The sequence below is a fragment of the Brachyistius frenatus genome, unplaced genomic scaffold (assembly GCF_029030835.1).
Source record: "Brachyistius frenatus isolate BFR_SWC_R1_liver_20210118 unplaced genomic scaffold, ASM2903083v1 Contig_47, whole genome shotgun sequence".
Classification (NCBI taxonomy): domain Eukaryota; kingdom Metazoa; phylum Chordata; class Actinopteri; family Embiotocidae; genus Brachyistius; species Brachyistius frenatus.
In genome coordinates this window covers 977,527-990,056 of record NW_027210646.1, presented here as the reverse complement: position 1 = coordinate 990,056, position 12,530 = coordinate 977,527, and the positions used below count along the sequence as shown (strand labels likewise).

The following is a 12,530-nucleotide window of genomic DNA, read 5'->3' as shown; positions in this document are numbered from 1 at the left end:
CTCCGTTTATGAGTTTGAGTTGAACTGAATTGCAGAGAGACAAACTGTGATGATGATGTCATCAAGAGTCAAATCCTGGAACTGCTCAATAGACGTCAAATAATGAAGTGACTCTGACATTAGCCGTGGTGATTTTAACTGGGCACATTGTGATTACGAGCTTTGAATCAAACCTTTTTAGATGAAGCTCTTGTGGATGGAAAACCTCAAACAAAAAGTGTGTGTCTGAAGTCTAATTTAAAGTCAATGAACCAAGTCTGTAAAATGTCCTTAATGACATTACAAGCTCAAATGTTTTCCCTTTCAGACTTCAAATATCAAAGATAGCACATTATAAATCATTTTAAAGGGTGGATTCATGATTTATATTGCATGATAATTAATGTTCTGACTTCTCTGCCTTCATCATTTGTTTGTTCTGCCGTGGCTGATTTTAAAGGTCGTGGAGCTGTTTACTGTGGAAGGTCTTTGTCTTAACACAAATAAAGAATTACTTTTTTTCATTCATTAAAATCCATTTTACTGGAACTGGGACAAAGGTCCTTGTGTACTCAAATCTAATTTGTCCAAACACTAAGATTATACATTCATTAACTTGACTGGATGTCTGCCTATCCTCCAGGAAGTATATGTTTTCAAAAATAAGTTTTGATTTTGAGAAGGCTTAACAAATAATATAAAGTGGCCTGAGATTACTTTTATCCATGCAGGAGAAGGATCACCAGTTAAAACCAGGAACATTTGATTTTACACAGCCATTTATAAAAAGGTCGACTGTGGGATGTCTCTACATATCTCTCGGACCTTACTGTTGACAATCACAACAAAGTAGTCTGGACTTTTTATCAACCAAGTTTGTTTGTTTGCTTTCCAGGCTCTGTTCTGGACGTGATCAAGCATATCATCTCGCGAGGCGAACACAAGACGGGCGTCCTGGACGAGGCCAGCATAGCCACGGTGTTGAAAGATGTGCTGGAGGGCCTGGAGTACCTTCACAAGAACGGACAGATCCACAGGTAACTTGTCTTGTTGCCTTCCACACCGGTACCATCAGAAAGTTGACACGAGGCTTTTCCTCACCAGAGTACAGATCAGAATCCACCTTGAGAGTTTTTGGAGTGCGTGCTGTATCGCCACCCTGACCGTCTCCTCGCTGTTGTTCCTATAATAAGCGTCATGCTAATATTATGTCTCCCACAACAGTGGACATTAGGTTTTATAGTGTTTGTATTGATGCATTTTTGCTACGGCAGTAATCCAGATTCGAGGCATAATCAAAACACTGTGTTGTCAGGCTTCCACTATTAAAGGAGACCACTGTGATAAACAGCTGGTGGCGCTAATTCTCCACTCTTACCATTTAAATAATTGCAGAACAACGGATATCGTCATTAAGTGCGGTGGAAAACTTCAGTATGTGGAAATATAGTGATCCAAATATGACATATGTTAGTTTCATGTAGCTGTTTTTCCTTTTTTCTTTTTAGATAAATGGAAATAATTTAGCAAAATGATTGCGGTCGACTCAAATAATCTCGACTAGGGAATTATGTAATAATTGTGACGGGCCTACTTGTGTCACATTGAGACATCTTTACATAATAACTAATACCTACTCTCATTGGGTTCATTGATGTACTAAGTAGCACAACAGGCCAATTTTAAACATTTGTGGGAGAAATGTTTGTGTTCTACATGAAGTCAGATTTTATTTTTCAGACAGTCACTTTCTCTTCTAAAGGTCAAGGACGATGCTGTGATGTGTACAGAGATGAGGCGTTGCACTTCACCCGTAGAACTGTGACAAGTGTTCCAGAAGAAGAGGCAGTAATGATGGGTTTATGGTTTGCCACTACAGAACGGTTATGAATGAAAATCAGTCCACTCCCTTTATTCCTTTCCTATGAGTTCTGAAGCTGTGCACGCGGTAAACGCACTCTGCGTTTTAATGAAACCATAACGAGTTCAAATGAGAAAACTGCTGCGAGACATCTGTAAGTGGACCTCCACCTCCAGGCCGATAATGTTAAAGAGTTACTTTATTAATATGCAGAAAGTAAATGTGTTAATGACAGATTTGCATGCCACAGGAAGTGTGATACTGAAAGCTTTCCTCTAAGCCACTTCAAGACCGAGCTAAGTCCCGGTACTCAGCCTGTTACAGTGGACTCCGAGCCATCACAATACTTGCTGTGTATTTAATATTCATTACTCACTTCTTCATACTCACTGCTGCTCTCTCATTGGCACACATGCAGTCTGGGACAGGCTACATGTGTAAATAATGCATAGATTTTTGCTTGGTTAAGTGCTCAGCAGGTTTTTAGAGTAGCATGCCAATGAGAAATAGAGAGCGGCTTAGTTGACCGTGAGCTTGAATGAGGAATGTATTGTCATCAGCTGTGTACATGAAACTAATAGTTAATGATATCATCAGCTCATTAAGCTAATTGGAAAGCTGCTGTCCTATAGAAACTATGGGGACAGATGAAAGGAATGAGCGCAGTCACTGTTGAAATTGCTGAACTAATTAAGAGGAAAAGCCACTGCAGCGAGCTTCTGCCGCTGGATGTAAGTATCCACTTTCAGCATGATGTGACGGGGTTATCGGTCAGTGCCAGAGAGAAGGAAATGTTTTTCCTGAGTAAAAACCTGTCTGAGGAGACGTTAGGGAATCGTGAACGGATCATTAATTCACCCCCTCACTCCATCCCCCGGACTCCGAGGTGGGATTTAAAAAAAAAAAAAAAAAATTCAAATAAAATGCGAGGTAACCCGACCGGCGCTGAAAACCGTTGGCATGCTGAGAGTGGAGGGGCCGCCGTCAGTTGATCGGTGTCTGCTGATGTACGTTCGTGCATATGGCCGTGCGTGTTCGCCTTGTGTGTAAGCTGGATCATATGAGTCGGAGCCTCGGGGCCAAGGGGTGAGGAGAGAGTCGAGGGGGTGAGGCTCTGTGAGGAGGGAGAAGGAGAGGAGGCGTCACATGATGCGCTCCATCCAGCCCAGGACAGCAGGAAAGCAATTAGAGCCTTAGGGCCTGGGCTGTGGGCTCGACCGGAGACATTTACCACGAGACGGCGAACGGCTCCACCTCCTCATTCACAGCAACTCGGAAAGTCAGTGATTCAAAGGTGACACTTGTCCTCTAGCTTTACCAGCAGGTAGACACCGTACACATGATATAATATGGGAATACCTCTTACTGTAGATTTTGTCAGCTGAAATGAAGAGAATCATCCTCCGAGTTGAGTATTTAATAACCTCCTCTTACAGCTGTGGTGCTCTCGTCTCCTCACTCATCTCTGACTTATGAGCTTCACTTGAGGGCTTTTCACGGCTAATTACCCTGCATTCGCTGTGGTAATGAGCAGGTAGCGTCCGTCTCCGAGAGTGGTTTTACTTGTGGATTCAGGGAAACTTGACAAAATAGGAAGTAAAAAATTGATTTGGAAAAACACGAGAATTAAATTAAGCAATATGGAAATTCAAATCCACGGAGGAGATCCTATTGTGGTCAAAAGGGTGTTCTTAAAAGAGAGGAGGATGGAAACAGTATTTCATCCCCATATGAGACCCAGAGGCCTTCTAATAAACCGCCTTTTACAGCCCTGTAAGGGGCACCGTGAGCCTGGCACCAGGATGTAATGTCATGGGAGGTGACCCGGTGGCGCTGCAAGGTGCAGGGGCTGCCAGATGAGAATGATAAATCTTCCTGACACTTTCATACCATGGCTGTTCCCACCTGGCTACTGGCCTCGCTATTATCGCAGTAGGTCGTAAAAATGAGGAGGCTACACATTCAATTTTCAATATTTTTTTTTGGTTAGCACAACGCCCTCTGGCTCCTGGCAACCTTTTTGAATTTGGCCTTAATGTGCCTCAACACAGAGATAAACATAATAGTTATACTTCAGCCTCAAGCCCATCTACTATTGTTACATATGGCTGGATTACTTCAAGGAGTTGGGACTTTAAGATTGGGTAATTTTGCCTGTCTGCTACAGTATTTCTTTGAACTTGCACAGTGCATTGTGTCACCACCTCCTCCTCCCTCCTCCTCTTCCTCTCCAGTGAATGTTAATGACTGTCTGCACTCTGCAGCCTTTTTTCTTAGAGCATTACAATCTGCTGCAGTGAACCGGAGCGGCCGTCGTTCTTGAATGAGTGCAGGAGGTGCGATCGGATTTGCTTTGATCAGTCTCTGTGAATGATGCAGCTTCACGTATTGCCAATTATCACGATGGAGATGATTAAAGTGAAAATCCACTTTAAAATATTATTTGCATGTTATTTGGCAGCCGTTGATTTTCTGTTAATTTCAACAAGCTGCAGCATGTCATGCCTGTAATGATGATGATGATGTCATCTTAAGGAATACATAGACCGTGTTTCAAGAGTATTGAAATAACTATGAGGACATGTTGGTAGCAACATGGCTCTGATCCATAGCTTGAAGCTCTTCACTTAGATAAAGCTCATTTTAGTGCAGTAGCTCAAACAAAGTTGGCCGAGTGAACTTTGATGCAATCAGGATTTACAGAGTTTAATCGCTGCGGAGACTTATGCTGTAAGCAGGAGACGGGCAGAGCCAGCCTACATGAAGCCTGCTGACTTGCACTTAATTCATATCAAGTCAACAGAGGCTGACATTCCTGTCAGCCTCTGTTGACTCTGTGTGTTTATCTCAAACAAACAAAAGTCGCATGCCAGCACATGTTTAACGTCATACATGAACATATTAGCACTGGGGCATTGTGAGCATATTAGCTTGCCAATGTTAGCATTGTGCTCAAAGGACCAAAGTACAGCCTCACGAGGCAACTAATGCAGTTGTCAACTCTTAGAATCATTAGATATAAACTTTAATTGTGTAAAATCATTCAGATAGCTCACTGTTAATTCTGCATTGGTGGTTACCTTTCTCTTCATTGAGGACTGGTCAACCTTATGGCTTGTTTCCAGAATGTGTCCTAAAGCTAATCCTTTTTCTCGGCTAAATGTTATAAGAGGACAAGTTGGCAGAACTTGGTGTTTAACTGACCCGTACTGAACCCATAACACAAATACTGAACATCATTAGCCCAGGCTAGACCCTGAAACACAAGCCGCAGAAGACATGACTGGGCCCCTCTGAGAGAGGGACAGTGGTTGTGCAAATGAGGCAAAGTATTTTAGGATACCTGCAAACTCGCCGTTCAGCCTCAAGTGGTCCATTCAGCACCTCCCCTCCAATCCTTAAAAAGCCACCTCTCAGATTACCAGGCGTAAATAATCCCTGCTTGTATGTGCTGACACCAAAAGGTAGAGGATGAGCATGCTCTTTAAGAAAAAGTAGCGAGCGCAAGAGACCGTGGAAGATACCGCGAGCCGATATCACCTGGCTGTTATGTCAGGGCAGCAAAGTGACAGCGGGACAAGTTGGAGCGCCGCCGAGCGCAGACATCTGTACGACAGCAGACATCTGTACGACAGCAGACATCTCCGACTGTGGTTTTTCCAAACAAAAAAAAAACAAAACACCTGGAACGGCCGTCGCGTTCGTTTTTCATCCCACTCTCCTTTCCTCTGCGTCATCCCCAGTGTTATAGTTACGTAATTGAACTCATCTGGGCATAAATGCACACCAAAGTTTTTGCCGCACCTAGTACACAGAAAGCTCTGTCTGTCTGAGCTGATCACAGAAAGGACTGTTTAGAGAGGGCGCTGATCCCATCCTGTGTGGTGTCCCAGTCTGCTTCTGGAGAGCCGCGTTACCCCGACAGTCATTTTTGCCCCTCGCCTGGGAATCCCCATCTTTTGCTCTCCAGTTTAGGGTCCTAATGTGGCACATATGCTGCCTTGCTCCATCTGGGACTCGCCGCTTGCCACTCCCTGCCCCTAGTCGCGACAAGATCTGTTGGCTGTGTGGCATTTCACTGCAGAGCTCTTAGGGAAAGTGGCGTCTACACTGAAGCATCGATCCAGCAGTTGAACATGGGTCAGAACTGTGGCCTGCAAACTCTTCAGCAGATTGTGTGTCTCGAGTAGCCTTCTCGGGAAGATTGCGCTTCCCGCCTGTAGCCACCTCCTTTGCCTGTTTGTTGCAAACTCGGGACCTCAGGGCGACTCCAAGAATCAAAGTGTCAGGTTTTCAGGGAGATATCTTGCATATTCATTTCAAGTTGTAGGAATGCTTCAGCAGTATTCTTATCCGAGCAACACAAGAATCTTTCCAACCGCAGCTGGTGCCCCCTCACCCCCCTCACACACACACACACACACACACACACACACACACACACACACACACACACACACACACACACACACACACACACACACACACACACACACACACACACACACACACACACACACACACACACACACACACACATTATCTGGTATTTGGCATGTGTTTGAAAGTGTATATGGATTGAATTATATGCCCAATAAAGTAGTACAGTGAGTCTCTTGGAAGCTGTGCCATGTCCCCTCTCCAGACCAGTATTCCAAACTCTGTTCTATTTTTAAATTCATTCATAGCAATTTGTTTGCTGGAATGGTCCAACAATATGTATCTGTCAGCTGCAGCTGCAAAGTTTTTACTCCAGTGCCCCTGTCTGGTAGCAACGTGAACTGCTCTTTAGTTCAGATTGCATCTCTTTTGAATCATTAATCTGCCTGTCAGCACAGCTTTAAGAGCAGTTGGGGTAATTTGTGCAAACAAATCTGTTGGATGCTGTTCAAAGTGGTGCAGCGGCTGACGGTGTTGTGCATCCTGTTGAAGTCTTTATTCCGTTATTCTCTATTAACATGTACATCAACAGCTAGCACGCACCGGGATACAACTGCTATCCTCGCCTTTAGCCTGACCCTTCATCTTCATCTCGGAGAGTCTGTTGCTATGGCAACTCGGCCCGTCTGCCACACAGGACGAATACTGCTATCTCACCAGACAGACAGTCAGACAGCTGTCCCTGCTGAATCCGCTTATCACCACCAGGGGAGGCTGAGCGGGGATGAACAAATTAACTGCAGACTGCGTGTGTGTCCGTTATACAGTCTAAAAAAAAAAAAAATGCACAGAAATATGAGAGCTGCTCGACTGTTAGACCAAGATGTATGATGGTGATATGGACAGAAGAATAAGCAATCATAGACAAAGCTTGCATTGAGTCTGTAACATAATCAAACTGGGGGTGGAACTAAAGTTCTGTTTCAAAAAAAAAGAAGAAAAAGAAACCTGACAATGAATTTGACCCTAAATGTCTTCACTGTTTGTGTTCACCGGTTTATCTGTTTGAGCTGCAGTCATTTTTTTGCTTCGACAGCTGTGTGCGAGTGGCGTTTGTTTAATATACACACAATATCGCTGTCTTGTCTTTCACAGAGATCTTAAGGCTGGAAACATTCTTCTCGGGGACGACGGCTCAGTGCAAATTGCAGGTATTTAGCCACAAGGCAACACAAACGCCACTTTTCATCAGCTGTCCTCAGTGACCCAGATTAGGTGTGAAGAAGTGGATGCTTTTCTCATTCAGACAGGTGACTCTGTTCCACTCTCGATTTATTCATGCACAACAGGTCTGTGGAGGGAAAATTAACTCTCTTGACACTACCGGTATTGACCTACTGCTTCGGCTCCTTTTTGTCTCCCTTTTTCTCCTTCTTCCTTCAGACTTCGGCGTCAGTGCCTTTCTAGCCACAGGTGGTGACATCACTCGAAATAAAGTGCGCAAGACGTTTGTGGGAACGCCATGCTGGATGGCCCCAGAGGTCATGGAGCAGGTCAGTCGTGGAAAGCGTGAAGCCAAGACATCATAAAACTAAACTAACGACAACAAAAATAAAAAGAAGACTTTTTTTTTTTTTTTTTTATTAGAAGGCACAAACGGACAGTCGCAGAGCAGCCGTTCTTCTCTTCATTTCTTTGTAGTGTGCATTACACCTCCTGAATACTGACTCTATTTTAGAACCCTGCGTTCCACAGCTTTTACTTATTATCTGTAATATCATTTTTTAGAGATAATACTCCACCACTGTTCAGTAACAGGGTGGGACTTAAACTTGCAGATTATGTCTAATTTGAAATGATTGAATAGCAGTGATAGCTTCTGTTCTGGGAGTAGGCTGTGAAAACTCTGGCTCACTTTTTGTATTTTATTTACTGAAACATTAAGCCACATTTCTTTCACTCTTTGTGGTTTAGACATGTGGATTTATCTCTTTCATCTCAATGTGAAATAAAGGATTTAGCTAAATCTATTTATTTTCCTCCACAGGTGAGGGGTTATGATTTCAAAGCAGATATCTGGAGTTTTGGGATCACGGCCATTGAGCTCGCCACGGGAGCTGCACCTTATCACAAATACCCACCAATGAAGGCAAGAACACTGTTGGACCATTTAACTTACCTAAAAAGTTAGACTAGTGATTATGGTTATTCATTGATTAGTGACAAAGACTGAACACAGCGAGGGACATTTTAATACAAACTGTTTCTGGTGTCTTCAGGTCTTGATGCTGACGCTGCAGAATGACCCACCAGCTCTGGAGACCGGCATCACGGACAAGGAGACGGTAAAGAAATACGGCAAATCCTTCAGGAAGATGATCTCCTTGTGTCTACAGAAGGACCCAGAGAAAAGGTGCTTTAATGTGTTGCCTTTACAGAAAGTACATGTATTTAAGCAAATCTGTGTTTTGCCTCATTTGCATTATGCAAATGATGTGTTCATTACGAAAAGCATGCGGTACAGAGTTGTGGACATTCACTTTACAGTAAGTGGGGGCTGATTTGCTTTGCTTACGTCCAGCAACGCAGCATATAATGACTTTCATTGTCTTGCGACTCGTTTTGTTCCACCACACTTCGCTAGTTCTGTCAAACGCATCCGGCAGGTTCTCTATCATTGGGAGTACAAAGGCTTTAACAGACAAATTAACAGGACTAATTCAGTGTCATTCTGCTGTATTTCAGGCCGACATCCTCAGAGCTGTTGAAGCATAAATTCTTTCAGAAAGCAAAGGTAGGTGCCTGAGCTCCCTCTGGACTTAAGACCGAGTCAGTGAGTCAGCATCATTCCTGCTTCAGGCAGCAGCCCAGCTCGTTGATGAGTAAAGGTCTGTGCCCGCAGGACTGATTATGTCTCAGTGGCCTCAGTTCAGCCCCTAGTTATAATCAAGCTGCTCTTTATGACTCCTGAAGGTGTGTTTTTTAGCTCTTGAAGATTTGAATTTTCTGAAAGTTATTACTTTAGAGAAAGATGAAAATAAACCCATGAAGTCTCTTCCTGAGATGTTTGTGTGATTCAGGGTACTTCTCAGCTTGTTTCTGAACCAGGCTGACGTCAGTGCAGCATTCCTCTCATTATTGGCCGTGCAGAGCTGTTTATAACAAAGGCAGGGATAAGCAGTCTAACACCAGCCTCCGGCTGCCCAGTCCCCCAGCAACTGGAACAACTAGAGTGCTGGCTCAGCAAGTCACAAAGCCTAAATACAACCTGGTAGGCCAGCTGCAATACTCTGTACGTACAAAAGAGGGCAGGCTTTGTCATTATTTTAGAGCAGATGAACCTACGGTATGAATTAATTTGAAAACTCTGGGCCCATGTCAGCCTGCAGTAGAGATTTTAATGTTTATCAACGCGCATATCATAATTTATTTGATCTTTTCTTGTTGAATTCTACCCGTTTGTTGCAATCTGTTGCAAGAGAGAATTTTTAAAAAGACAATAATAAACAAATAACGTTATCAGTATGTGCATAGGTGATCTGAGAAGAGATTTTAAATCATTCACTAACGTCCCCCTTAAAGGGAAACTGTTTTCAGCCATTACAGCAAAATTCTGGTCTGTTCAAGTCTTGCACTTTGAGCGGAGCACTACCATAGTCCCTTATTTTGATGACTCTCGTGGACCGACATTATATGGGCTCAACAACTCTCTGAGCCAAGTTACATAATACTTTCAAAGTAATTAGAAGGATTTTGAATTCAATCCTAAATTTGACCTGAAGCCAGAGTGGCGAGGAGTCCTGGTAAAGCTCATCATAGGTTAGACTTCTGAATAATGTCAGACATAATCAGGTAACACAGTAAACGGATGTAGAGGACTGTGGCGTGACAGCCATTTTGTTTCTTTCTTTCATGACAGACCCACGAGTATTTACACGAGAGGTTACTTCAGAGGGCGCCCACAATAACAGAGAGGTCGAAAAGGGTAAGACGGCAAAGGTTTAAATCTACAGAGTTGTGTGTTATTGCCGCGGAGACGAGCATCAGTTGTGTGCTCGTCTGTGCTCCAGGTACGTCGAGTGCCAGGTTCCAGCGGCCGGCTGCATAAAACGGAGGACGGCGAGTGGGAATGGAGTGATGATGAGCTGGACGAGGAAAGCGAAGAAGGCAAAGCAGCGGTCGCGGCCTTAAGGGTGAGACGATCCCGCTCGTTTTTTTTTTTTTGTTGTTTTTTCTTCCTCACATACACACATTAACACTGTAGTTGCACTCCACATGTCATGTCTGTTAATCACTGTGCTCTGTTTAAATTGTCACTCTCGTGTCTGTGCAGTAGCGTGTGTTTCCATTGTCTCTCCACTGAGTCTCCCTTATGTGTGTATGTTCTGTCTGACGGCCAAGGAGCAGCAGGTGAAGCCTGTTAGCGCCCCCAGGCGACAAGTGCGCTTCTCCTACCCACTCGAGCTGCCTGCATCCAGGGTTGTTCACCTGCCACCACAATACAGATGGCATTCCCTTAACAAGGAAGGACTCTCACGCGTTAGCCGCGACGCACGCGTTACCTAGGAAGGGCGGGAAAGGCGGATAACCTGTCGTACGAGGGCCGTTGCACACGCGCGCGTCGGAAAAAAAGCCCGCGGCGACGATTACGCGGATATTCAAGCTTATCCTTCCAGTTATTCACTTTGTAGAACGAGATACATTTGCTTCTTACCAAAGTAAATCTGCACACAGATGAGCACTTGTCTTTCAGATAGTATTGACTTTGTTGTAGCTTTATGTAACTTTACGCCAACCTAAGATGACTGGTAATCACCAGGGTGAGTTATGCTATGAGCTCGTTGGAGGGAAAGACTTACTGCTTTGCTTTGAAGAGGAAATCTGCGCATGCTGTAGATCACATGCGAGTGGAATTTGACCCACAAATCAGCCGAGTCAGAATCCATTAATCAGTACCGTAGGCGTCTTCATGAGGAGCAATATATGTTGTGTCACATGGGAAGCAACCAGATGTATGATTTTTAACTGCATTGTTAAGTAGATTGTGCTTTTTTTTTTTTTTTTTTTTTTTTTTTTTTTTAAATCAAATTATCAATTTGTGTTTAGAGTAGCATTAACTGCGTTATGAAATCAAAGGAGTGAGAGTTTCCTTTCCTGGAGGCCATCTGTATTCCATTTCTCCTTCTAAATCACTTTTTTTTTTAATTTATACTGACCAAATCACACTTTAATGAAAACAAGGCAAGTTGCTTATCAGCCTTGTAAGTGATCTTTAAACAGGGCACTAATGACCATCAAGGAATTAAAATTTTAGTGTGTCTGCTCCTTTCACGCTGCTTTGTTATTGGCTACTTGTTGGCAAACTGGACTTTAAATTGTTACAGCGGCTCTACATGTTATATGTCCAAACTCCCATGAATATATGCTCAATAATTCAAGCAATGCATATTGTTTTATACCAGTATGAGAAGATAACTCTACCGCCCTGAAATGAAACCTACTGTTAAACATTGGAGCCTGGCTGAGTACCTGTGTAATGTGTGTCTGTGCTGTAAAGACTAATACAGACTGAATCGCTTTCGCTGAGTGAGACTGCAGATTCCTGAGCTGATGTGATTTCAGTACATCAGCTCAGACGCCACATAACGTCCTCTCAGTCAAGTCAGTTTGTCTTCATTTGGCCTGCAAGGTTTCCGTTTGCCTTTTTGGAGTTGGATTAAACTTGATTTTTGTTTTTTGTTGCAGTTAAGCAGTCTGACTTTTATTAGTGTGACGTTTTGTATTCACTTTTATCGCTTCACTGCTTTTCAAACTAAAAAATAAAACCGCAGTCGTAGAAAATGTGTTGTCACTCGTTTACAGCTCCGTTATATTTAAGTTTTATTTCATGAAATATGTGTGGTATTGTACTTCATATTTCCCAGGAAATTGAACTTGAGAAACTCATCTCTAGATAAAATATCACCCAAGAATGCTGTTTTTTTTGTTGTTGTTTTTTTTGTTAATCCAAAGAATTAAATATCCGACAAATCACAGCACTTCACCCCATTGATGGAAAAATTCTATAAATCCAATATTACCGTAAATCAAGTCTGCTTATTGATTTGCAGTGTTGCTGGGAGTAGCTGTAATGCACCCAGACATAGTAAAGGGATAGATCAAATATGCTGTGTAGATAAATCAGCTTTCTAAATACTGCTAATATCACCATCACCCATATCAGCAGCAGTCAGTGATTGTATTTGAAGTTTTATTAGCGTTCGATATCTCAGTTTAATCTTAAAGGAAAGAAGGATAAATAACAGATAAA

At 43.0% G+C, this 12,530-nt stretch overlaps 2 protein-coding genes across 3 annotated transcripts in view; one reads left to right on the top strand and one right to left on the bottom strand.

The window, feature by feature from the left end:
- Positions 1–12,530, bottom strand: part of LOC138623807 (xin actin-binding repeat-containing protein 1) — a 43,785-nt gene that overhangs the window by 734 nt on the left and 30,521 nt on the right. The gene's annotated exons all lie outside the window — the stretch shown is intronic.
- The window catches only part of oxsr1b (oxidative stress responsive kinase 1b), a 38,130-nt gene that overhangs the window by 19,591 nt on the left and 6,009 nt on the right, over positions 1–12,530 (top strand). The window contains exons 4-12 of one of the 2 annotated variants that reach the window (XM_069703541.1): positions 875–1,016; positions 7,376–7,431; positions 7,664–7,773; positions 8,268–8,369; positions 8,500–8,633; positions 8,966–9,014; positions 10,140–10,205; positions 10,291–10,413; positions 10,622–10,699. In XM_069703541.1, the coding sequence (XP_069559642.1) occupies positions 875–1,016; positions 7,376–7,431; positions 7,664–7,773; positions 8,268–8,369; positions 8,500–8,633; positions 8,966–9,014; positions 10,140–10,205; positions 10,291–10,413; positions 10,622–10,699 (860 nt within the window). The remainder of the gene's footprint in view (positions 1–874; positions 1,017–7,375; positions 7,432–7,663; positions 7,774–8,267; positions 8,370–8,499; positions 8,634–8,965; positions 9,015–10,139; positions 10,206–10,290; positions 10,414–10,621; positions 10,700–12,530) is intronic. The other variant, XM_069703542.1, reaches the window with a different exon arrangement.